Raw genomic sequence first — 27,454 nt, 5'->3', positions numbered from 1 at the left:
TCTTTGGAAGGCCTCTGAAGTTCCCATCAGTCTCGTTTCTTCTTCTTTGGCTAGTTTACAAAATTAACTGTCACTGTTCCTTTTTCCTTTAGTTCCAAGTATTTTTCATCTTACCAAGGAAAATTAGGAATAGGCAATTTCATCATAGTCAAATCTTCCTTGAGGCCCTCTAACTCAAGAGACATCTAACATGGATCAAGGCACATTAAATATGCATTGTTCCTGTCCGAAAGTGGAGAAGATGGCAAGCTGGGGATGTAGCTTGAAGGTTGATGAAGTGAAGATTCCACGCGGTCCTGCAACACAAGAGGTGTTAGTGTCGGGCCGGGAAGAGGTTCTCGGCGTTGGCCCACGCTCAAATCAGTTTCCGACAAGTGGAGAATAGTAGAAAATTATAGCTAGTGTGTGTGAAATAACGAAGTTGCGCATACCTCTGCCTGTAGATGAGAACCCCTTTTATAGTGTCACTGTAGTGTCTACGCACGCCTCTCAAAGTGGGCGCACATTTTCCCAAGCATCCTAGGAAAAAACAAGTCTAAAAGTGTCTCTAACACCTTTCCTTAAGCAAGCATGCAAATCCACAGGTTGGAAGCTTCTATCATACTATTTGCCTACGGAACATGCTCTTGTTGTCACTGGCACAAACCTCCAAAAGGGTACAAGGAGGTACGTAGGTGGGTCCCGCTATAGGTTGATCGATGGTCACTCAGCCGAAACACGCCCCGCTCGGTTGTGCTGCACAGAGTAATCTCCCTTCACTTAGCTTTTCCATAATCGAAGGGCTCCTCCCTGAACGAACACGTCGTCCGCTCGGCAGAGACGATGGCCGAGGGAGGTACTGTCTGTTGATCTCGTAACCTTATGTTGTCCGCTTGGCCCTGCTCGTCCATTCGGGCGTGCTGCCCGTCCGGCCGTAACTCAACCGAACGGTTAGCCTTGCCTAATCTGTGGACAACATCCCTTTTGTTGGAGGGATCCCAATAGTCCGTGCAACCATGTGTTTTGGTGTTTGGGCAAAGGGTTTAAGTTAGGTTCACACTTGTATTTGATATGTGTATTTGAGTTGTGCAGGTTTGCAGGATACACATATGACTCAGCTTGATGGTTTCGGGTCCGATGAAAGATAGAGCATCCGAGGGACCGTGGACAAGACAACAAGGACAAGGACCGAGGGAAGCGACTTCGAGACATATGCGAAGGTTGGCATTGGGACGAGCCACGGACTTAGGTGCATCCGAGGGACGAGAGCCAAAGAAAGTAGGCTTGAAGGCAAGAGGTCAAGGCTGCAACGAAGAAGAGTCAAGTGAGTCGTAAGGGTGAGGGTCCGAGTGCGGGGTACCAATCGACTACTGATGGAAATATCAGTGGACTGGTACAGTCCACTAGGAGCGCTTTTGTTCACTCGGCCTGTGGAGCAGTCGACTGGTACTTTCACCAGTCGACTGGTATCGAGCCGTTGGGTTGTAACGGTCGTATCTCCATAGAGAGTAGTCGACTGACACTAGCCTATATAACCAAGGCTTGGAAGTTTGGTTAAGGTTGATGAAATTAGTGGTGGTTAACCCTAATTAGTAGTCAACAAGTGCTCAAGAGGTCTTGGTGAGTGTTGTGGTGAGGTTTCTCCACCCATAAGAAGGCTTGAGTTAGCCGGAGTTTCCCAAGGACTAATCCACTGACGGATTGAGGGATCGTCCACCTTACGGACAACCATGGAGTAGGAGCAAGTTATCTCCGAACCACGTAAATCGTCGTGTTAGCGATTTGCATTTCCTTATTGTCTTTAGATTAGCTTTCTTGTTTATATTTGTATTCGTATTAGTATTCGTACTTGTTCTTGTATTATTCGCTGTGCAACTAACGAATACGTAGGAAGCGATCATTTGGAGGTGCCGTCCATCCAACCCCCCTTCTAGCCGGCCATACACAAGATCGCCTACACCTTTACCTTCCTTGACTTTGACCTCCACGTCAGTTGATCTTCCTTACTTTGACCTATCTTTGATGGGCCCTCTTCATCACCGTATCATGCATCAATACAAGGCTAAGCCAACATAACTTGATAAAAGGTAAAGTGTCTTTATATTCCTATAACTAATGCCAGACAATCCGGGTGGCTTCCTTCATATTGAAAAAGTTTCAGCAAAGGGGATGAAATTGGGAAATCAATTTTTTCCACAAAGGAATTGAACCTGGGAAATAGAATGAAAGTAATTACTAAAAATCCTTCATCCAATCAGAGACTAGCAAAATGAGACTTCCGAGCTTGACTTCCTTGATTGTATTTTATCTTCTGTGATTGAATCAGTAAGCAATCCTAGGTCTCTAGTTTCTGTTGGTGTGATATTATCAACTGTCACATATTAGCCTGGTCATAAGTTAACACCTGGTCATAAAATGAAGCAAACTTTCTACCTCTATACATGACTCCAAAATAACATTGTTAGGTTCGAGGATTGAACTAGAACATAGTCAATAAAACTCCTTGCTTTCAAACACCCATGGTAAATATTGATGCATTTTCAAACATTACTAAGAGAGAGAACAAGAATAATAACTAAACATCTCATGTGTTTAACTATGTCTTAAACTTATGAGAAGCACAATATAATGTTTAACAACGTTAAGGCTAAAAACTTTGATGAGGGAGTTCAGATATGATGTTGACATCAGATAATTATCACTATATTCTAACTTCTACACAAAGATCAAGCAAGATTAAACATTAAAAAAGAAATAAAAGAGAGATTAAAATATAAGGGGATAATTAAAGGATAATGCAGTTGAAATCAAATCCATACATGTTTAAATACCCAAACAGTAAATTCCATCCCTAGCTGCTTCAGTCTTGAAATGGTTGAATCCCCTATTTCAGATGAACCAACATAATGATACTAAAAATGAGTAAGAAGATGGCATCACAAGGGGAAAATGAAATGGAAAGGAAAATTGATCCACTAACAAATCAAACGATAAGTGAGGCAAATAGAACTAGAGAATGACTCATAAGGTCAAGAAACATATGGGATCATACTCTACAAAGACTAGCATAAACGTAATTGTGATGAAAAGATGTTTTTATCCTTTCCTCTCTTTTTTTTTTAAAAAAATAGTACCTTCTGACATGCTGATCAAATATGTCAATTTTGTGTATTGATAGGTTGGATTGTTTGGATTTCCAAGCAGTCACAAAGCAGCAAAAAATTCAAGTAGTAAATTAAAGATAATTTTGATTCATCATCAAAAAGAAAAACAATAAATGAGTTGGATTCTGTGAGTTACACTTACTACTTACTCAGGAGAAATATTACTAGAATTCTAAAATCTCCTGATGCCAGTACTTTTTAGTCCGCAATATCAGAGCTATTGGCTGTTAACTATTAAAAGCACCCTGAATGCCAATTATAGTTTTGAAAATCGTACGGAAACAAAAAAAACAGATTAGAACGCTAAATCTTCAAAAATACAAGAACCAATATGCTCACAGCCATTATTTAATCTCAAAACTCCTTCCAATGTCCCTTGAGTAACCATTTTACTGCTTAAAAAGACATTTTATATTAGAAAATTATAGAATACAACAATTAGGGATCTGTTAACAGAAAGTATTGCTTTGGAATTCCAAATAAAATTAAAGAATAATGTCATCAGTGTAAGTATTTATATATGTGGCACTGTAAGAAAGTGAATCAATTAACGAAGTGAAGAAACTCTTAAGATAGATATAGAATAATGGAGTCAAATCTTCTTCCATAATCTCTGAGACAACCGGGTAAGAGATATCCAAAAACAGAAATGGCAAAAATTTCATCCAGAATCTGTGTGCTCATCAAACCTTGCAAAGAACTCATAGAAAATGAGTATCAAGTAGAAAGAGCAAGAAAAGCATCTAGTACCATAAATGCAACTGAAGATACACTGTAGTGTTGAAGGAAAAGCATTTGCTGCAGTAATTGATCGGCAAAAAATAGACATGAGCCGCACTCGCATTGCGACATTCACTGGAGTTACCTTGGAATCTGCAGCTATGCTTTCAACCCCAACATTACCTAAATGATGAAAAAAACTGTAATTAAAAAATTGAGATATACCTAACTGTGGAAGCAGATAAGCACAAGATCAATTAAACATTTCAGAATTTCAGATATCATACTGAAAAGTGTAGACGGCATGATACCGTCTTAACAACTTGTTGCAAAAAGGCAATTTGATAGAATTCAAAGCACGCGCACCAATAATCAGTATATAAAACACTTACAGTTATAATTTCAAGTGAAAAGAATAATCTTAGTAATTACAAGATTCTAAATTTCCCTGTGTTCTTATCATGCATTTCCTTAAATATTCAAAGTTAGGAAAATATAGAAGGTATAGAATATTGACTTTATAGACTGAAGAAATGAAGTGGCTATTCAGATTTAATCAAACAATTAAAATGCATAATTTTTCTCTTCTACATAGTTCACAAGTAGAATATAACACGTCCCCACCAGTAGCCAAGTTGGTACTTGGGTGGTAGATTGCCACATGAAAACAGGGGTCAAATCCCCGGGGCACAATCCGGGAATAAAATCCCTCCCACCCAAAGAGACGCTGCTTGGTCACCATGATTTACTTCCCTTCCAATTGCCTTGGGATGGGCGTGGAGGGGCGCCTGGGGTGAGTGAGTCGTCTTTTGCCACAAGTAGAATATAACGTAACAAATAAATCTATTTCCATTGCCATGATATTATCCACATACTTGGTGGTCCCTTTTGTAGCAATAGATCATATTATATAGTAGTCAATGTGAGTACTAAAAATAATGGAGTTGATTGAAAACCAAAAGGAGGCAAAGTGAACTCAACGAATATTACATTGTAAGAATGTTAAGTGAAAAATTGAAACATAGAGTTTAAGGTGTTTGGAGATTCACTTGTAATGATGAACACAGGACAGATCCCACTAGAAAACCTCTTATAACTAAATAGTTTGAACAATGGATACAATTCCAAAGGAGAAGCCTAGGGAGTGGATGCCAGCTGATGGTAGCCAAAATATGGTAAAACTCTTGTCCAATTATTGCAAGATAAGTAAATAAGTGGGATAGTAAAGTCCTTAAAGATTCTCTTGTAACATAGTTAAGTGAAGTTGAACCAGTAGCCCAGTTATTAAAACGAACTGGACCATGGGCAAATCAAAAAAAAAACAAACTTGAGACATCATCCGTTTTGATCCTTTAATCTGATCAGAAGTCTAAAACCAGAGTAAAAGCTGGTCTGATCAATTTTTACTAAATTGGGAAAAGTAACTGATTTCTACTAAACTTGGAAAATAGACCAATTTTACTAAATTGAGAGAACCAGACAATTTTAGAAGAAAAAAAAAACAAAATGGATTCCTCAGTCCGTAGAAAATGTCAAACAATTTCCATGAGATGACTATATATGTTATTTTTTATTTCTACTCTAACCTAACTTACCCATTACCCCAAAAAAAAAAACTAAGCATCTGCCTATTACACACTGTCACCCTCTGATACAGTGTTACCCTCAGCCCAGACAGCAACTACCAAAGTTTGACACCCACCTCCTCTAATCCCAGCCACGGGCCTTGCAACCTCCAACTTATGCCCTCATCTTTTGAACCTTGGTCTCCATCATAGACCATAGACCCTCTGCCTCCGACCTTACAATTTGCACACCTCCATCTCCCTCCAAGGATGAGAACAATATATACCTTGCCACCCTATGAGTTTGTAAAACAATGTGCATGATTAGAGAAACTCCAACCACCCTGCGTAGAACAGTGGCCAACTCCAAGCACTCTACCTCTAACCATCTGGCAAACCTATGATCAACTCTGACTTCACAAAAGTCTGCAAATTCAACATACATCGACATAGTAGATAGTTTGAATCCCAAGATTCCAGTGCCAATTCAAGACCACTGAGGAAGTAAGTCATTCCATCCTTGTCCTCTTTGTTTTTCCCTTAGTCATCAGTGGGCGTTTTTACATATATTGCTAAACATAGAAGCTATACCTTCAACAATTGCATCATCACACTCTTCTTCCCCAAAATTAAAGAGGAAAAAAATATGATATTGCAAGGAAACTGTAAGCGACACATAAATTAATCTGGAGAAATGATTAGCCCTATTTGCAACGAATGTATAATTGGCCAAGTTAATCACAGTCAGTTCAACTAGGTAGCTTGTCCAGATCAATTGCCAATTTGTTGAAACAATAACTTGAAGTTTTTTGTTGATTTCAAGTCCAATTTTTATAACTATGAGAAATTCTTTGCTTAATTCTTTCAATTGAATCAAGACACAGTCCTACTAAATTTGGCTGAACTAGTTTATCCAATCTGATCTTGCAAGCATTGAAATTTGGTGAACCATTATCCTTCATCCATCATTCAGTCTAAATTGCATATTCATGAAGATTTCTTTTAATATGTCTCTTGAGATTAAAGGAGCCAAACTGTATTTGATTTTTAAGCCTTGGCCATCCAATTTTTTTCAATTTGCAAATCATGAGCAAAGAAAAGGATCATCATGACAACACATAATCAGTCCAATCCATACAAATTAACCAAACTACTCCATATATTCTTTTTCAAACAGAAAGAACTAGAGTAAAGTGTGTACCATTAAAAAGTATAAATAGTTTTTTTATTAAAATGGTGTCCTCCAAATTGACACCTGTAGACTTGCGCTTCAATAATTCCTCCCCTTTCTTAACAACAGATTCTTGGCTAGAATAAAAATAAAGTATCAGAAAGATAAGCACAACAGCAATGCCACACTGATTTATGTAAACCTTTAGGATCATATACGAATACCTATCTGAAACAGCAGCCAAGTAAAGAGGATATACAATCTCAGGAGCTAATTGCATAGCTTCAATGACATTCAACATGCCAAGCTGTGCAGGCGGTTATACAAGATTAAGTAAATTGCAATAGTGATTGACAGATAATGTATGTAAAAGAACACACATACCTTTCTCTTTGTTAGCAATTCACCTTTAAGTGGAAGCTTTCCAGTAACACGATTGGATTGAACCACTGACAAACCAGCAGGGCATGTAACACTAGCAATCAAAAAACTGAGTTAGCTACAAAAATATACCTACTAGATCATTAATATTACCCCTTAGTAAATTGGATGTATACCTAGACGATGGTGGCTGATATAAGATTGTATATAGGCAGAACTCCACAAAAACCTGCCTATCATCAGAATCACCAATAGCACTATACATTGGACCAATTTTTTCAGTAACTTGACTAGAATAGTGGTCACCAATTGCCTGAGATAGTTAAGCTTGATAGTGTTCATATAATAATATATTCAATGGTACAGCACAGCAAAGTCATAAATTCAACAAAGTTTACAAAGATTGTTTTATTGAAAATCATCCTACAGTTCACAAAATATAATTTATGAAAACAAATTATGTGGCATCGGAGAAGGTTCCAAGTGCACACTTCAACAATATGTAACCCTTTTTTTAAAAAAAAAATCATAATAATAGCCTTTAATCTCAAATAAGTGAATTTACTAGCATACATGTGTCACTTAGGTGATATATCCACCTGGACTATCTGGTATTATGTGGCTTCTTCTCATGACTCCCATGTTGAATAGTTCAGAGTCCATACACATAGCCCATCAAGTCATTCTCACCATTTTTCTCATTTTTGGCAACCAAGATAACACCAAAGTCAAGGTTCTAAAATTCGCTCAAGCTAGTCGGGCACTAGATCAGCGCCTAGCGCCTAGCGCCTAGGTCACTTAGGCGAGGCTAGGCACCGCTAAACGGATTCCACAGTATCAACATAAATTACATAATAAATCATATTCTATAACTCCAATACAATAACATCAAATTTAAAATGAGTTCAAAATTACACAATTAATAAAATATCACAAATTTATTTTACTTCTCTATAATTTTCAACAACTTATTCTTCATCGGACACAAACTCAATATCATCATTTTGATTCTCTTCTTCTTCGGATGCAAAATTAGCCTCGTGAAGTTCTCTCACTCTAAAGCTTCTTCGGGATTATATGATGAAATGAAGTTTCCAAAGGATGAGGCTTTGGCCAATCTTTAATTCAATCGCTTCTAAGTCGCTCAGTTGAGGAAAGATCAGATAATAAACTTTTCTTCAAATCGATTTCTCCAGCCTTTTAACTCTCTGATTTATTATAAATGTGGGCTTCTTCATTTGTTCTGATTTCTCCAGCTCTAGTTACGCAGTACGATGAAAATGAAGTTTGGTGTTACACACTAGAACAAGCCAACAAATCGATTTTCTTGTTGGACTAAAATTTAGGGCTTATATAAAAACAAAAGGTTACATTTCTATTTTTTTAAATTGGGCTTTAAATTTAAAAGCCTAAACTAAAAAAAAACATTCGATTGATTAGTCGGTGCCTAGGGCCGTCTAATCCCGCCAAGGCCGTCTAGGTTGACCGACTAGCATGTTTTCGGTGTAGCTAGCTGGTGCCTAGCACCTAGGCAGGCCTAGGCCGATTTTTAGAACACTGATCAAAGTTCAAATGAATGATTCCATCCACATCAATAGATTTTAGAGTGCTAAACTTATAATAAAATTCTATCTAGGAACAGCTAAGTGTGTGAAAGATTGAATCATAGGGTTGGATTTGAGTACTTACAATCTACAGAATTTTAGTATCTTACAATCTAACATAATAAATTAAAATTTATGATTGTATCATATGTATGTTTTAGCAATTTAAATTTCGAACCATTTGCATAGCCTCAATTAATTTAACTACTATAACAATAGGGAATCAATTGGATAGGCATTCAACCAATTCAGTCTCTCCAGTCTACTAGAAACAGTTAAAATAACCTGAGCAAATTCTGTCCAATTTTGGCTAAACTGAGTAATAACAATCTTTTCAAATTTTTGTATCATGAAACTAAATTATTGTATAATATGAACTACTAGAATCATTAAATTTTACTGTACCTTTGACACAATCCTCAAAATGACTTCTTGATGCTGAGGGGGAATTTTTGAAATATTAACAAGGAGATTAGGCGCCATAGATACTTTATCCTAGTAATAGAGGCACATAGAGTAAGTGATGGAAAAGAAAGTATGAGAGAAAGAGAGAGAGAAAGACATACCTGTATAGGCAAGCGCTCAAATGCCATCTCAATGTAGACAATGCAGAAGTTTCTGACCATCAGAGATGCATTTGCTTCATTATAAATCCTCCACAACTCTGAGAAGGGAAGAGAAATTTCAGGACAGTTCTTGACCCGCTTGTTAACATGGCTTAACATCTCCAAAACCTGTTGCCACACCGAAAGATAAAATTGCATAAGGAACAAGGTGACAGCCATGGCACTTTCAGTATATCAACAGCATAGATTAAAATTGGATAGCATGCTAATTATAACACCAAAAATAATAATAATGGATGATGAGATCGTAGTTTAGATCTTCGTCAAAGTTTTAAACAAAAAGGAAATAGAATTTTTACTTGAAGACCATCTGTTAACCAATCTTAAGGAAATTAGGTTTTTGATGATGGAATACCATTATATGTACATTTAGCATACATTTCACTCTGCCAGTCCTTCAAATCCTCATACAACTCAGGGTATTGGAATAATAACATATGTCCAACATTTTTAGCTATTATCAATTGATGCGATGAGAGGAGAAAGGGGCAGAGGGTATAAGGGTATTTTGGTCATTTCACTGAGGACCCTCTTTTAGGTTGTGGCTTGGACGAGAAAAAGGATCTTCGTTTTTTCTCCACCCCAACCCACCCCCCGTTGGAGCAATCCCAATGGTCCGCGGGACCATGTGTTTTGGTGTTTGGGCAAAGGGTTTAAGTTAGGTTTACCCTTGTTATTTGATATGTGTACTTGAGTTGTGCAGGACTGCAGGTGACACATGTGACTCAGGTTGACGGCTTCGGGTCCGGTGAAGGATGGAGCATCCGAGGGACCATGGAAGGCAGCAAGGACAATGGCCGAGGGAAGCGAGGCATACGCGAAGGATGGCATTGGGGACAAGCCGTGGGTTTGGATGCATCCGAGGGACAAGAGCCAAAGGAAGTAGGCTTGAAGGCAAAAGGTTAAGGCTGCAAAGAAGAGTCAAATGAGTCGTGAGGGTACGAGTGCATGGTGGTATCAGAGCAAGGGCGCTCTTCTACGGACTAACCGCCAAGAGAGCAAGAAGCTAGAGGAAGAAGAAGGAGAAAAAGCACATAGTGTGCTTCACGTGTGGTGAGCGGGGTCATTACCACACAAAATGCCCCAAGAAGAGGGAGATCAAGAAGCTTGCGCAATTAAAGAAATGGGAGAAAGAGAAGAAGAAAAGCTCAAGTCAAGGGGGAGCTTCAAGGGTAAGGGAGGTATACCCTAACTTGAATTGCAATTCAAGGTTTAATTCTTATTTACCCATGAAAAATTTTGGATTTAAATATCATGATAGAAGTAGGGTAATTGTCGATCAAAACCCTAAGAAATCTATGCATGAAAAATCTAGAAACAATAGACCTAGGGAGACCCAAGGCATTAATCCCAAGAAGGGGAGACATATGCCTAGAAAAGTGGGTAGGTCTAGGAATGTCCAATCGGGACAAATTACCTCTAGGGTTAAGAACCTAGAAAAGGAGAATCAAGCTTTAAGGGAAAAGCTTGATAAGTTAGAACAATTCCTTAAGAGGTTCAATGTTGGATCTAAGGAATTAAGGATGATGTTGGGTAGCCAAAGACCCAACAATGATAGATCGGGCTTGGGATACCGATCTAGTCCCTCCAAGGCCAATGAGAGTTCATATGCTAGGGTGGCAAATGATCATGGCAAGGGAGAGTCCTCCAAAGCTAAGGGAAAGTCTTATGCTAGGGTTGCATATGACTATAGCAAGGAGAAGCCAATAAATGGCAAGGGAAAACCATTTAAAGGTAAGGAAAAATTAACCAAGGACAAAGTGTCCAAGGTTAAGAAAGTAAGGTTGGTAGGCCAAGTGTCACCGGAGGTACACCGATGTGGCCTAGTCATTGTGGATGAGTCACCTAGGGAGGTGGCTAAGGCAAAGAGCTCTAGGGAGAGCTCTAAGAGTCAATTTGGGACCCATGGCCAATGGATCTCAGGTGGGTACTACTTGGGAGTTTAGAGGAGCCATGGAGTGTGCCAAAAGGTTTGGAGATGGATTTGAGTCTCAAACCTAGGGATTTGACACACATGGTTTGTATTTCATGCAAGAAATATGACATTTGGGGTCATATAGCGTGATAATTGGTTTTGGATGTATAGATGTCATGTAAACCAATGCTAGGGATGCATTGTGGGTTGGTATGGGCAAATACATTAAGAAGAAGTCAAAACTAGGACTTTGGGTCAAGGTTCAATTGAACAATGTAGCTAGTTTTAGATTTTGTGTCAATCTTGGGATTGGTGATAGATACATTTTATAATGTATTTTTCCCAAGTAGACAAGGGTACAATAGACCTCTCCACAAAATTTGGGAATTTTTGGAGGTCTAGGGAATTTCTGGTGCATTTCTGAAGTTGGCCTGAAAAGGCTGATTTTTTCAGAAATAGGGTACCAGTCGACTGGTACAGATACCAGTCGACTGGTAACAGTGTTTTTGAGCACAGAATGTCTCTGTAAGCTCATTTTGTCGATACCAGTCGACTGGTGATGATACCAGTCGACTGGTAATAGTAGATTTCAACCACAGAATGCTTCTGTAAGGTTGTGTCGAAGGGGGCAGTCGACTGGCACTTAGGGCAGTCGACTGATACCAGTCTGAAATTGTTTTCAGCATTGGTTTGTGACCATGTCAACTCGCTTAGATGTATGGGATCCAAGGGGGATTAATACATGAGTTTAGAGTCAGTTTGGATAATAAGTTTTCAACAATTGGGATATTGTTGGAGAACTTTTTGGATGTTAGGCAAAGGGGGAGAAGTAAGGTTTAGTTGGGAAAACCTTAGTCCTTTTGCGTAGGGGGAGCCTTGGGATAGGTTCTTAAAAAGCCCGTTGTAAAAATCCTAGCTCATTGAGGAGCATAGGTGTAGGGGGAGCCTTGGGATAGGTTCCAATACATGATACATTGATTCGGCGGTTGCCAAGTGTGTAGCCTTGGCAATGTAAGTTCATTTGGCGGTGTAAGTCCAAGTGTGTAGCCTTGGCATCGTAAGTCCATTCGGCGGTTGCCAAGTGTGTAGCCTTGGCGACGTAAGTCCATTCGGCGGTTGCCAAGTGTGTAGCCTTGGCAATGTAAGTCCATTCGGCATTATAAGTCCAAGTGTGTAGCCTTGGCATCGTAAGTCCATTCGGCGGAGTAAGTCCAAGTGTGTAGCCTTAGCATCGTAAGTCCATTGTATTAGCATGTTTATTTGCTATTTGTTTTCCCTAACTTAAACGTATTGTCAAACACCAAAAAGGGGGAGATTGTTGGAGCAATCCCAATGGTCTGCGGGACCATGTGTTTTGGTGTTTGGGCAAAGGGTTTAAGTTAGGTTTACCCTTGTTATTTGATATGTGTACTTGAGTTGTGCAGGACTGCAGGTGACACATGTGACTCAGGTTGACGGCTTCGGGTCCGGTGAAGGATGGAGCATCCGAGGGACCATGGACAAGGCAGCAAGGACAATGGCCGAGGGAAGCGACTTCGAGGCATACGCAAAGGATGGCATTGGGGACAAGCCGTGGGTTTGGATGCATCCGAGGGACGAGAGCCAAAGGAAGTAGGCTTGAAGGCAAAAGGTCAAGGCTGCAAAGAAGAGTCAAATGAGTCGTGAGGGTACGAGTGCATGAGAGATTATACTCGGAGTAAAATCCTAAGTTTTAGGGTTTTACTGTAGCAGTTACTGTAGCAGTCGACTGGTGCATGGACCAGTCGACTGATGCACTGTAGCAGAGAGCCGTTGAGATAGCCATTGGGCTGGCACCAGTCGACTGGTGCATGGACCAGTCGACTGGTAACGGACAAATCAGGTTCTGATTTGTTCCAAGCTCTATAAGAAGGAGCTTGGTATGGCCGGCCAAGGTGACGAAATTAGACTTGGTTAAAGTCTAATTAGTAGTCTACTTGTGCTCAAGAGATCTTTGTGTGCCAAGAGATCTTGGTTGGAGTTGTGGTGAGGTTTCTCCACCCACAAGGAGGTTGAGCTAGCCAGAGTTTGCCGGGACTAATCCACCGACGGATTGAGGGATCGTCCACCTTACGGACATGCCGTGGAGTAGGAGCAAGTTATCTCCGAACCACGTAAACGCCTTGTGTTAGGGTTTGTGTTTGGTTTGTTGTCTTCTTCCTTCTTGTTTTTAGGTTAACTTTCATATTTGTTAGTTTGTTTTTGTATTCCGCTGTGCACTAACATTATAGGAAGTAAAGTTTTGGGTGAGACGCTATTCACCCCCCTCTAGCGGACGTCAAGGTCCTAACCCCCCCCCCCCCCCCCCGGTTTGGCGCCACCTCGCTGGAGGCCTCGACACCACCCCGCCAGAAGCCTCACAGCTAACTCCTCTCTCCCCGATCTCCTCCCTTGTGGTCTCCACCTCATCCGCCGCTCCCTCTCTCTTCTTCTCTCTCACGACCACGCTGCCATTGGGCTCACGCACCACCCCTTCTTCCTCACGAGGCAGCTGCCTCCGCCTGCTCTTGTTGCAGCTGTCAGCCCTCTCTAGCGCTAAGGGCACAACCCTTCGCTGGCCAGTCCGTTGCCACCATCGCCAAGCAGCATCGTCCCTTCCTTCTGCACCACTGATCTCCAGCTAGAGTGTCGCCTCCTCTCTCCTCATCGCTATCCGCAACCTACGCGCCGCCTCCCTAGTTGCCTCAGCCGCTTGCCTTCTCCCCCACCGGCCACAGCCGCCAACGCCGCTCCACAGCCCGGAGAGAGCATCCCCAGCTGCTGGCATCGTTCCCCGACATCCCTGCTGCTGGATCCAACTTTCTGGTGCTCCCGCCTTTCGATCCAACCAGCCGGCATCCACCATCACTGATCCGCGCTATCGTATGATCCCGACGTCGATCCAATCTTTGGGTCACCATTGCTTGACTCTATTGTTGTGTTCCAGAATGTAGTCGTTCGACCTTCAAGCTGATATGGTGTTTTAGCCTGCGAGTCGTGGTTGTATTTCGACAAGTCACTATTATATTCCAACCTATGAGCTGCTATTATGGTCTGTCCTACGTGTCACTATCATATTCCGGCCTGCATGTCACTGTCGTATTCTGACTCTGTGTCATCCTCCGGCTCCATTCCTCCATGCCACCCTCCTGCTCTGCACTATCGCCTTTAGCTCTGTGTCGCTTCTGGTCCGCTCTTGCGGGTCTGGTATGTTTTACATTCAGTCTTTATGTTCTTCATTATAGCATTGTTTATTTTCTATCACCGAAGGCTGACTTAAGAATTTGAGTGTCAGGCCGGGGCAGCCCCCGGTCAGTTTTCTAACAAACTTGCTGGCACCATTGACCAAAGACTTTCGTACACCTCTGGTCCTTCTCTTTTTTGGAGGTCCAACGACTCAGTCAACATAGAAGACAGATCATCGTCCCTCCTTTCTTCGGGTCATAACGACTTGGTCAACATTCCAACTACATCACCGGCCTTCCAGGGATCATCAATGAAGGCAATATAATATTTTTTCTAAGAGAAGCGTGGATCAGGAGTATCAAACCTCCAACATATTCAGGATGTAAACCCTAAAACTCCAGAAACAAAGGATCAAGTCACCAGACTTTTCTCTGGGAATCACGTACAGTCCTTCTAAACCTATTTAATAAAAAAAATGGTGTTGAAAGACTGCATAAACTCAAAGAATGCAATTCCTTTCGCGAATCAAACACACACTTCATCAACGATGCTCGAACAGGGCATGACAAAAGCCAAAACTGTGAATCATGAGAACCCAATCTTGAATTAGAAAACTAATATTGAACTGAAGCTGATAAAGGTTACCGATTTGCGGATTGAAGGGGAGGGAGATGCGAGCGAAGAGATGGAGTAAGGGAGGATCCTGACGAGCAAGGGTTCCAGCTTGTCATCATCGGCAAGGGCGAGACGGGTGAGCATGCGATCGAGCATCTCCTCCCTCTCCGCGTCGGAAGGCGCCGTCGAGGACGAGGTGGAAGTGTCCGCCATTTCCTCCGTTGCCGGCTGCTGCTTCGGCTCCAAGAAAGGGATGACGAGGGCCAAAATGATCTACCCGAACTTAAATAGTTAATGACAAGCCGGTCCGGCCGTCAGATTGGACCGGATACCGAACCGAATTCCGATCCCAGACGAACCGGACGGGTTATGAAGCTTTTTGAATTTGAAAAAAAAACAATTAATTTAAAATGCGAATATCTAAATAAGCAATCGAGCTGAGCTGCCAGCTACAACGAAAGACATGTTTCATGGTTGAAGGCTTCACCAATAGAGCCATCAATTTGGGTTGGGCCCGTCGAGTTGGCCTATCCCATCAAACAATTTAAGTGGGTTGGGTTAGAATTTTATCAACCCAAGTCCACCGTGGGCCGACCCGCCTAGGCCCGCGACCCGCGTGGGTCGGCCCGCTCGGGCTTGGGTTGGCCCGCGGGTTGAAAAACATATATAAGCTAAGTTTTAGGCTAATTTATTATCTTTCTTCGTTATAATTTTGAAATAAAAATAGTACTTTTTATCCAACATAAGTACTCATTTGTGTTCATTTATATTTAAAATACATGTTTATGTATACATTTAATTGTAGAAAAAATTTTCAAAGTAAAATGTTGAAGATATGAAATATTTTTTAATTTTTTTAAAAATTTTTGATGGGTCCGCCGGTTGGCCCGCCAAACCGCTAACCCGCCTTAGAATGGGTTGGGTTGGAAATTTCCCAACCCGCCAAGTTGGCGGATTGGCCCGCCCCGCCCCGCCAAATGATTAGCCCGCCACGGGCCGACCCGCCCCGCCACGCCACGGATTGACCCGTCTGACAGCTCTATTCACCATGCACCTTGATAAGCTCATTTCTACTAGCAAACGATTGGTCAATAACTCATTTTGAGCCGAGGAAAACGGCAACATGTTCCCTTCAGTTTCTCTCCCTCACAACTCACACGTCACGCCATCCGTGTAGATGTTCGTGCCATCGTTGTTTAATTTATAGTTTTGAAACCTGTATTTCTGAAACAAGTTGTCTTGATTTCAACAGGTTCTAAAAACAGAGAAGAAAGAAAGATCGGATCACAGCAACAGAGCAACTGTTTCAGCATTGGATACAACGTTTATTCCTGTAGTTGCCAATCGAATTGATACAGCATTGCCTTCATTGTATGTGTATTCTGAAAACATAATTGTGTGGAACGTAAATACCTCAAACCAAACAAAATCTTTCAAAAATGATTCCAAATGTTAGTGATCTTTCAATGTGGTTGGACCCATCTCCATTAAAGTTTCCACAAAGAAGCTTAATAGTTAATACCGATGATGTTGACTGTGTGGCAAAACAACAAAATTATAGGAGAAGATTTTAGCCAGTACACCTCTTTTAACAGTCTTGAAATTAAATTTATCAAGAATCTTTGTCCAAACAAAGAAGAAATCTAGGATTGATAGAATCAAAGATATCATGTGAAATGATATTTAAAGTAATTGTTATTTTACACCTTAATCAGTCACACTGTAATTCTCGAGAAAACTTTCAAAATCTGATCTTTTTAAAATACCCACAAATTAATTAATGTAAAAACATACTTTGATATTTTTATTTTATGATTAAAATAAGTTTTAACTCAAAGTCTCATTAAACACAAAGGCTCCTTTCACTGTATCATAACAATTAATAAATATGCACGAAGTCCCATGCACGCCAATTTATTGCACCACGCTGTCTCCAATAAATGCCACTAAAGGAGCCTCCTCCTTTCACCCGTCTTCTTAATTAGTTCCATGTCCGTGCCGGATCCCGTCTCCGCCCCCCTCGCTGGCGCTCCACCCACCGGCGCCTCCGGAGTCGGGCTCGGCTATGGCATCGCCATTGCCGTCGGCATCCTCGTCCTCGTCTCCACCATCATGCTAGCCTCCTACCTCTGCGTCCGCGTCAAGGGTGGCCCCCGACGACGCCACTCCTCTCTCCCCATCACCGCCGCTGCCGCACCCGACGTGGCCGCCAACGCCACCGCCACGGCGGAGGCCGCCTCCGCGGTGGGTCTGGATCGAGCGGCCATCGAGGCCTTCTACCCGCGGTTCGCGTACGGACCGGGAGGCGCCGAGCCCAGCGGGCCGTGCCCGATCTGCCTGGCGGAGTACGAGACCGGCGAGGCACTCCGTCGAGCCCCCGACTGCGGCCACTGCTTCCACGCGGAATGCGTCGACGAATGGCTCCGCGTGAGCGCCACCTGCCCGCTCTGCCGCAGCTCGCCGGTGCCGTCAGCGGCCTCCACGCCGGTCGCCACCCCGCTCTCCGAGCTGATTCCGCTGGCCGCGCACGCCCGCTGACGGGGTCTCCAGCTGCTGATCAGGTCGCGACCGGCGGTGCAGCAGCGAAAGCGGTGAGGGTAGTTAAGCGTCATCAATGCTCTGGATGTTTTTGTTCGCTTTTCTTTCTTCTATTTTTTTCTCTTTACTCTCATGTGTTGTCCTTTATTAATTTTCTTGCTCAATATTCATTTGTGATCATGTATATATTAAAAAAAAAAACACGACTCACATCTCTTTACGCTTGCTTGAAACACATATCTCTTCGAGCTCAAAATATAATTTTAGTGCTTATCTAAAATGTCACTAATTACAAGCAGTGAAAGAGTTTACAAGGTAGAAATCTCCCCTCCGTTGCATGGAATTTGATTCCATCAACTGCACGTAAAGCACACATCTTATCTTTCTTAATCGCAGAGATTTTGTGGCCCTGAATCCGATCACCACTTCTTTCATCGATCGGAGAATCAACGTGAAGTCCACTGCTGAACAAGCTTTTTACAGTATCAGAATCAGTAACTTAATTTGTTCATCGATCCTGAGCCAAGTTTTGAGCAAAGTTCATGATCCCGTCCGGAAGCTGAGTCAAACGGACCGTCGGATGGGGTGGATGGAATATTGATCGAGTCACGATGTCTCAGAGGAAGGTGTGCTAAGATGGCTTCTATGTTGACCAAGTCTTCAAAAGTCCTCTGGTCAACGCTACCTGCAGTCAGCAACCGGGTCCCCTCGGTCCCTGGTACCCCGAGGCTCGAGGTGGATCCAACGGACATATAAGTAACATGCTAATAATATAATAATGAAATAAATAAAGGGATGAGTACGGAGAATGTACCCTGGCCCAGGGGGCGCCCTCGAATGGGACGTTGCTCGAAACCTTGAAGAGTAGACGACGCCTGATCAGGATAGAGGCGGGATCTGACGACGTGGAGCCGGATGCGGCACGAAGCCGGGAGACGAGCTGCAGGTCAGGTAATACTAGCGGCACGCAGACCGGGTGAAGACAGTGGCACGTAAGTCGGGATATAACAATAGCACGCAAGCCGAGACAAGACATTAGCATGCAAACCGAGAGAGGACATTGGCACGCAGGCCGGGATAAAATATCAACACACAGGCCGGGATAAAACACATGCACGCCGGCTGAGAAATAACAACAACAAAAAGACTAGACCCAAGACACACAGTCCGACATACGATTGCGGATCACAGGCTGGAACTTAATGACGACCCAAAAGCCGGAACACGACACACAAATTGGATGGACACAGGGGTCAGCTTACAACGACACAAAATCGAAACCTGGACGGAGTCGGCGCATGGACTGCCATCAACGTGTGGATGCTGCCGCGAAGGACTGGCGGCACGTGAAGACTGTCGATGACGGCTGTGGACAAAGGAATAGAGAGATGTATGCTGTGTCATCGCATGTAAGGAGAGGGAGGCGACGTCGGCATCTCTGGCAAAGGCGGCAGCGGGAGAAGTCGGAGGCGAGAGGAGAAGGGCAGAGGAGATGAGGAATAGGAGGGGAAGCCAGCGTCAGCGAGGAGAAGGAAGGAGATGGTGACTGGCGGCTAGAGGCGCTCGGAGATGGCGAGGACGGTCCAATGGCGACGGCGCGAGGAGAACAGAGGACCGGTGGTTGTGCTGACCGCAGGGAGAGAGAAGGAGAAGAGGCGGTCATCGCCGATGTCGCGAGGAGGAGGAAGAGGAGAGCTCGTGTGAGGAGTTGATGGTCGGCGCCAGCGAGGAGCTGCACGCGGGGGAGAGAAGTTGGCCTCCCCCGGCGGCTAGGCCAAATGCACGAAGAAGAAGCAAGAAAATCCAATCGCGCCATCCCCCCCCCCCCCTCTCTTTGCATGCTACAGTGTTCCTCCTTAAAGCCCTAGTTAACCATTTTACCAAAATGCCCTCCAATTTTCACTTAATTCCTCCCTACCCTATATCTGTATCAGTTCATTCTACTGTAATTTGTGCCATATGAGATGTTATTATGAATACCTCAACTCATGGACAAGGTGGAACGGGAACCACCAGCATTTGATGGAAAACTTTGTTTTAAAATTATTTTTTATATTACATTTTGAAGGCCAACCTTCAAATCTTGTAATTGATTAATCCAATTATCACCTATCAGGAAGAATTCGAATGTTTACCTATCTCTTATATAGTTTATATATTCTTAGTATATGCCTTTTCGTGTTTGGGATTATGTGCTTTGCATGCATGATTCATTAGTTCGAAGCATAAATTCCGCAAGTTCTTTCACAGATCAAATCCACAGTTGTATACTAGAAAGTGTGTTCACATCCGTCTTTCGATCCGCCTAGTATTCATATGGCTTTCTTTATTAATTAATAATTAATCAACGACCAAAATATGATTCAGCTGTATGCAACCAAGCCAACCCTGGGCCCCACCCAGCCATCGCCTTCAAGCCGACCCCACTACACGCAGTATATATGGGAGCTCAGGTCGTCCATGGCTCGGGCGAACTGCAAACAGTCGTTGTGTGATAGTGTCGACCATACTTGATCTCCTCGTCAAGCTTCCGGCGATGATCGTCTGCGGTGAGCTCCTGCGTCGAGCTAAGTCCTACATTGCTGATATGACGATGGCGGTCTGCGTCGAGTTAAGCCCTACATTGCTGATATGGTGTTAAGATGAGGTGGAGGTCCAAATCAAATAAAGATAGTGATCAAAGGGTTATCCTTAAGCAGAGTTTAGATTCTCAATCAATACTAAGGTTCCCAATTCAAGGACACCCAGTCTAAGGGTTGATCTTACTTGAGGAACGAGTATTTCAATTCTAAGTGTAGTCGGGTAGGTCTCAATAATCCTACTGTATCTGAATAGCTCGAGACATTACTTCAGTGAATAGGAACCCATGGCTAGTTGTGTGGACGCCCAATCGAAAGGTTAGTTTGATCTCTTAGGACTTAGTTTCTCATTTTCCAAAAGATGAGCAGCCTTGTATACGGTAGGACGATCAGAAAACCGTTTGGGCTCAAGGGACCTATTTCTATAGTTTTATCGAGAACCATAACAGATGTTCAGGCTTCCCCAAAGACAAGACGGTATTTCACTCAAATCTCTAGAGCTATAACAGAGGTTCGGGCGTTCCCAAAGATATGGTGGTATTTCACTCAAATCTCCAAAGCCATAACAGAATTTCAAGCGTCCTTAAAGACAGAACGGTATTTCACTCTGATCTTTAGAACCATAACAAAAGTTCAAGCATTCCTAAAGATAGGGCGGTATTTCATTCAGATCCTCAGCATTACCGCATATATATCAGGGTAGTGCTGAGTTCTGGTCAATCTTATAAAACTCAAGGTTTCATTCATTATTCTCCAAAACATGTACTCAGGCAGTGCAACTCCCGACCAAGATATGTGCAGGGAACAACATTGTCAGAAAATTCTAACAACTTATCAGAGAATATTCTTCTGTGATGATGCAGGTCCCTCAGGGAACCTTCCTCGAAGGTGATTATATTTCCCCTCAGTCGACACATTATGACCGCATATTCCTTCAACCGTCTCATTGATGGTATCAGTTACAAAAAAGGTGCACATAAATAACAGGAGATTCCTCAGACTGACGATACGCCTTCCAGGAGGTATATATTCCACTGCGCGATAACTTCTGACACATGACATTCTTGGTCATCTCATAATTACAGAGGTCATAAAGGTGATATATAAATAGGGGTCCTCTCCGATAGGAAGGTACGCACACTCCATACCTTATACTATTCATGCATCTTGCTATTCATTCCTACTGTTCTGCTTCTCGCTCGGGCAATACACTAACTTGAGCGTTAGAGGCCCTTAGCTAGAGACCCCTTCCCTGGTTCTGAGCATTGACGTTCTGTTAGCTCGTTTGACTGTGTGCAGGGAGGTTAGCACACTAGGCAAGAATCCTCGATTCAATCCAGAGGTCTTCGCTCGATCAACGTCACAACCACCTACCCAGCACGTTATCTCTAGCTTTTAGACAGAATCATATTTGACGTCATCTATGGTAATCTTCGTCAAAATCTAATGCTCAGAGATGGAAAAAGCTGAATGACTCACCACTGTCACATTGACTCAAGAGGAGTTGAAGATGCTGATTAACACTAGAGCAAAAAAATTAGTGCAGTAACAACAAGCAACAACAGGTGATACTTTGTCACCCAATTCCGCCACATCGTCAATAGCGCATCATAGAGAAAGAGGAGTTCAGGAGAGAGGTCCAGTAGAATGTTAGCCCATTCCCCCAGCAACTGACGTGGATCTGTCTTATGTTCCGCCAGCCCATCTATACCTCTTGCGCCTCACTCACCAATCATGCGCCATCGGACGCTCTTCCGTACACCGCCCGAATATATGGGCTGAGAAGAACTGCCACAAGCATCATCTTCTAGGGAGGCACCCGCTCGAGATGTGCATAAGGGAAAAGCCCCAATGGCTTGTGACTCTTCAGAGCGGATCAACACACCGTTCTCACAGGAGGTGTTGGATGATAAATTACCAAAACATTATTGCCCCTAGCGATAGGGGAGTATTCGAGGACAACTGACCTCAAGGACCACCTCTTAAAGTTTGAAAATGCTGCCCTCCTACATCAATATATTGACGGCGTGAAGTACCAAGTGCTCCTTACTACACTCTCAAGCTCAGCATAGAGGTGGTTCAAGCGATTGCCAGCCGTATCCATCCATGGGTTCAAGGATTTCCATAAGGTTTTTTTTTCTTGATTTTGCCAATAGTCGCCGCTACCACAAAATCCCCTTGAGTCTTTCCTCGCTCAAGCAAGGGCCCAAGGAAACACTCCAGGCTTACATTAAGAAGTTCAACCAAGTGACCATGGATGTGTCCTCGGCCACCCCGAAAATTCTAGTGAAAACCTTCTCCCAAAGACTCGTGACAATGATTTCTTTCGATCTCTTATCAGGAGGTCATCCAGAGACTTTGACCACTTACTCAACCGAGCAACAGAGTATATTAATGTGGACAAAGCGTAATCTGCTCAGAAGAAGGAAGTCTCTACTCCTGCTCAGACACCAGCTACCGAACGTCGAGCGTTACCCTCAACCTCCTCCACATAAAGGACCTCAAGCAGGCTCTCAACCTCACCATCAAGAGTAGTGTCCCCACATTGTACAATATATGGGGAATGAGCGGATAGAGTGTCTCGAGCCCCTCACATGAGCTACACTCAGATTTTGCACATACCACCATTTTACGATAAATAATACTCAAGACTGTTATCATTATGATCAGGCGAACCGCCTACTCGCCCATCCAGGATATTACCGACGCTCACCATCCCCTGACCGTTGACCTTATCAACGACCGAGCGACCAACTCAGGAGAGATTTTCAAGATGCTGATCAGCATCAAAGGACTCCCCCGCGATAAGAAAATCGGGCCCAAGCCGCACCTGAGTTGAGTAGGAGCAACCCCTAAATGGCAAGAAGAAAATCGGAATAATGACATCCGAGGTGACATTGGCATGATCACTGGAGGACTGACTGACAAAGATCCCAATCGGGCAAGGAAGTCATGCGCCCGTAGGTTGGAGATCCATGCGATTGGATGCAACCAGGAGAAAACACACAAGCCCAAGATTAACCTCGAACCCAAGGATCTGGAAGGGGTGAAAATACCCCATGATGACACTTTGATAATTAAGGATGTTATAATCAATTATAACATTTATCATACTTTTATTGACACATACAGTTCGATGAATATCATCTTTAAACAAGCGATCAAACAGCTACAAATAGACTCGAGTGAGCTTCAATCCATGGTGACACCCTTGTACGGCTTCATGAGTAATGAGGGCCAACCATTTGACCAAATAAAGTTGGTCATATCATTAGGGGAGAAGCGCTTAATGAGGATGCGCTGATCGACTTTTATAGTCGTGGATGCACCTTCAGCTTATAACGTTATTTTGGGTCGACCAATCCTAAATGAATTTCAAGTGGTTGTCTCCACCTTCTGTCAAAAAATGAAGTTCCATGTGAAGGACCTGGTCAGGGAAGTTAAGGCAATTCATCTAGTCGCTCGTAAGTGCTATGTGGAGATCGTCAAGACAGAGGCTAACGTCACCCGGAAGGTCTAGAGGATGGAGGTTAATACCATCTAAGAAGCGCCACACAAGCTGGTATATGAAGAAAAGGAGGAAGTTCAAATTCAACCAGACCGGCTGGAAGCCACCACCTAAATAGCCGCCGACCTACCTCTGAAACTTAAAGAAAACCTTGTTGCGTGTTTGACACATAACAATGATGTTTTTGCGTGGAAACCCAAAGAGATCACAGGCATTTCACCTATGGTCATGGAGCATGTACTCTATGTCTTCTCTAATGCTCGTCAGGTGAAGCTGAGAAAGAGAGATTTTGAGGCTGACCAGAATAAGATCATCTGGCAGAGGTGGACAAGATATTGGAGGACGGCTACATTCGAAATGTGCAATTCCTAAACTGGTTGACCAATGTTATCTTAGTGTCTAAGCAGGAAACAAATAGAGGGTCTACATCAACTTTAGGGACCTCAACAAAGCATGCTCTAAGGATTACTACCCCTTGCTACGAATCGACCATGTAGTAGACTCAACTTCCGGTTGTGAGTTAATTTGTATGTTGGACGTCTTTCAGGGCTACCATCAAGTGACACTCACCCAGGATGACCATTGCTATAATGTTTTACAGTTTGGATTAACGAATGTAGGGGAAATTTACCAATGACTTATGAATAAGGTGTTCCGAAAGCAGATTGGACAAAATATGAAAGTTTATGCGGATGATATCCTTATCGAATCCCTCTAGGATATAGATCTGTGCTCGAATGCGAAAGAAACCTGCTAGAACATAGAGGCTCAAGCTTTGGCCAAAAAGTTATAAGAAGTAGAGGTTGATCTTCTCGTTGAACAGGCTAATCAAGCGGCTAAACAAGTGGCCAGAGATTTTCAGGTCGAGGAGCATAAGCAAGCCCTCGCCACGAAGGAGGTCGACTTGGAGGCACTGAAGCCCGAGCTAGAGGCATCTAAGGCCGAGTTTGCTAAGTATAAAGAAGGAGAGCCCAATCGGCTTGAAGCCTTCTAAGTGGAGTATATGTGCTCGTAGAGCATCAATCAAATGTTGGCCAATCTGACCAATAAAATGTTTAGCTATGGCTCTGAGGGTATCATCCAACAACTGAAGGATGACGGCTATCTCACTATGGAAGTCCCCAAAAATTTCATCAAGCGTCAAAAGATCTTAGAGATCATACATGATGACGTGTTTACTGACCTTGCTTAACTTTCTTTTGAAGTTCTTCTATGATTTTGTAAAAACTTCTAACAATTTGTGTTCCTATAAGAACAAAGTATCCTTACTTGCATATATATATATAAGCCTTCTATACTTTGCACCTTAGCATTTTACAATGCTTCTTGCTTTCCGTAACTTGCCTAATTTATGATAGGAATATAGGACTCAGGGGTGGGAGCAAGCCCCTTAGAACTCAGACAATTAGTTCGAGAGTCTAGAACTTAGTCGTGAGAGCAAGCTCACTTATAACTCGGTTGATCAGCTTGAGGGTCTGGGACTTAGTCGCGAGAGCAAACTCACTTATAACTCGGTCGATCAGCTCGAGAGTTTGGAACTTAGTCGTGAGAGCAAACTCACTTATAACTTAGCCGATCAACTCGAGAATCTAGGACTTAGTCATGAAAGCATGCTCACTATAACTCAGTCGATCGGCTCGAGAGTTTGGACTTAGTCATTTTCCACTTAAATCTACCTTCATTCATTGAATATAAATTTTTATAAGTTACATAAATTTAATACAAATGTACTTTCAAGCCCGATAGGGCTGTAGATGGTTTGCACTCCAAGACCAGTCCAAGTTCTTCCCATTTTCATCCTATAGGTAATTGGATCCCTAGCTGAGCTTTTGCACCACCTTATACTGCCCGCTCCACTGCAGTTCCAATTTGCTTACATTGTCGACCGACTTAATTCTCTTCCATACTAGGTCACTGACTTGAAAAGACCTTGGAATAACTCTATGGTTATAGTTTTGCTTCATTCTTTATTGGTATGACATTAGCCAAGCGGCTGCTTTGTCTCTAATTTTCTCTACTATGTCCAACTCCATAAGGCGCTGATCAGAATTCTCCTCGTCATATAGTTGTCTCTGATCGGATTCAACGTTGAATTCCACTGTACCACTGCCTCTCCCTCATACACTAAGTGGAACAGGGTTATGTCCATAGCCTCCCGATGTGTAGTGCAATAAGCTCATAGTATACTCAGAAGTTCATTAACCCAACTTCCTCCAAGATGATCGAGATGGGTCCTGAGTTCTTTAATGATTTCTCTGTTGATGAATTCCGCTTGGACATTGCTTTGAGGATAAGCCACGAAAGTGAAAATTTATAGAATGTCATAGCTTGCACACCATTCTCTGATTCTCCGCCATTGAAATTGCCTTCCATTATCAGAAATAATCTTGTAAGGAATACCGAACCAGCACACGATATTTTGTCATAGAAATTTAATGACCATTTATTTCATTATCTTAGCGTGCGATTCAGTTTTCACCCATTTAGAAAAGTAATCCACTGCCACAAGTAAGAATTTCCTTTGACCGGCCACCATGGGGAAAGACCCTATGATGTCCATATCCCACTGGTTAAACGGACAAGAGACAATTGACGTCTTCAACGATTCCATGGGTTGGTGCAGTATGGTTTGGTGCCTTTGACATGATAGGTAGGTGGTGACATGTCGAGCCAAGTCCGCTTGCAGGATTCGCCAAAAAATACCCTGCAAATAGAATCTTCCGAGCGAGTGATCGGGCACCCGAATGACTTTCACATAAACCCTGATGTACTTCTTCCAAAATATATTGAATATCGTCCACTCCAATACACTTGAGTAGTGGTCTTGAAAAGGTTCTCTTGTATAAATGATCTCCAATCAACGTGAACTGACTGACTCTCTTCTTTATCATACGTGTTTGTTCTCGATCAGTCGATAAACTTCCTATTCGAAGGAACTCAATTAATGGTGTTCACTAATCATTCCGCATTTCTGCTTCAGCTAGTCATTCGATATAATCCAGCAATAATATTTGCTCGATCGGCTTGTCTAATGACAAAGGGCTTAAGAAACTAGCTAACTTGGTCCGCTCATCCACATACTAATTATATGCTCAGGGAATCTTTTGTAGTATCACCACTTGAAATCCTGACTTCAACTTTTCAAATGCTTCTATATACAACTTCAACCGTTTATTATTTATTTTGAAATTACCTGGGAGTTGCTGAGCCGCTAGTTAAGAATCCGAGTAAATGGAAATTAGGGCGGTTCTCACATATTTTGCTGCTTGCAAACCAACTATCAATACTTCAAATTCTACTTTATTATTAGTAGCTCAGTAGTCTAGTTAAACGGACATCTGCATTCTATCTTCGCAGGGTGATATCAAAAGAATTCAAACTCCACTAAATGGATGATCCATCCATATAGATTCTCCAAGTTTCCTCTAGGTCTAGATTTTGTATCTCCGTCACAAAATCAGTTAACGCCTATGCTTTGATGGCCTACCAGGGTTGGTATTGTATGTCATATTCATTTAACTCTGTGGTCCACTTGATGAGTCTTTTGAAGGCCTCTGGGTTGATGAGTACTCAGCCTAGCGTGCTGTTAGTAAGAACAATTATGGGATGACAAATAAAATAAAGATGCAACCTCCGAGCAGCTAAGACCAACCCATATGCCAACCTCTAGCTCTAGATTTTAAAAAAACACCGACGGCTGTTCATTGTTGTCCTGCCGCACCAACACCGACCCGATAACCCTCTCAGTGGAAGACAACTTCTGATAAGATCTGATCTTCTTCAAGCTTCAACAGAAACTTCTTCAGCTGATCTTCTTCAAGCTTCAGCAGCAATTCTACCAGAACCGATCAACATCTCCATCTCATGCAGTTTTCAACAGCCACTAATCACATTTGGATTCATTCA

At 42.6% G+C, this 27,454-nt stretch overlaps 2 protein-coding genes across 3 annotated transcripts in view; one reads left to right on the top strand and one right to left on the bottom strand.

Annotated features, from left to right (window-relative positions):
• Positions 1 to 15,175, bottom strand: part of LOC122038887 (proteasome adapter and scaffold protein ECM29-like) — a 53,097-nt gene extending 37,922 nt beyond the window's left edge. The window contains exons 1-9 of one of the 2 annotated variants that reach the window (XM_042598850.1): positions 14,954 to 15,175; positions 9,151 to 9,318; positions 8,990 to 9,079; positions 7,157 to 7,293; positions 6,984 to 7,074; positions 6,824 to 6,906; positions 6,630 to 6,736; positions 3,894 to 4,046; positions 2,799 to 2,863 (exon numbers count right to left, since the gene is read on the bottom strand). In XM_042598850.1, coding sequence (XP_042454784.1) covers positions 2,799 to 2,863; positions 3,894 to 4,046; positions 6,630 to 6,736; positions 6,824 to 6,906; positions 6,984 to 7,074; positions 7,157 to 7,293; positions 8,990 to 9,079; positions 9,151 to 9,318; positions 14,954 to 15,136 — 1,077 coding nt within the window. In that variant the 5' untranslated portion in view covers positions 15,137 to 15,175. Of the gene's footprint in view, positions 1 to 2,798; positions 2,864 to 3,893; positions 4,047 to 6,629; positions 6,907 to 6,983; positions 7,075 to 7,156; positions 7,294 to 8,989; positions 9,080 to 9,150; positions 9,319 to 14,953 lie in introns of both variants that reach the window. The other variant, XM_042598849.1, reaches the window with a different exon arrangement.
• Positions 15,176 to 16,909: 1,734 nt separating this feature from the next.
• On the top strand, positions 16,910 to 17,616 carry LOC122013803 (putative RING-H2 finger protein ATL69). The gene has a single exon (XM_042570032.1). It carries the CDS (start codon positions 16,913 to 16,915, stop codon positions 17,459 to 17,461), a length of 549 nt encoding a protein of 182 aa, XP_042425966.1. The 5' UTR covers positions 16,910 to 16,912; the 3' UTR covers positions 17,462 to 17,616.
• The last annotated feature ends 9,838 nt before the right edge of the window (positions 17,617 to 27,454 follow it).

This window comes from Zingiber officinale, chromosome 1A (genome assembly GCF_018446385.1).
Source record: "Zingiber officinale cultivar Zhangliang chromosome 1A, Zo_v1.1, whole genome shotgun sequence".
Classification (NCBI taxonomy): domain Eukaryota; kingdom Viridiplantae; phylum Streptophyta; class Magnoliopsida; order Zingiberales; family Zingiberaceae; genus Zingiber; species Zingiber officinale.
The sequence above is the reverse complement of the archived record's forward strand: the minus strand, read 5'-3'. Positions and strand labels throughout refer to the sequence as shown.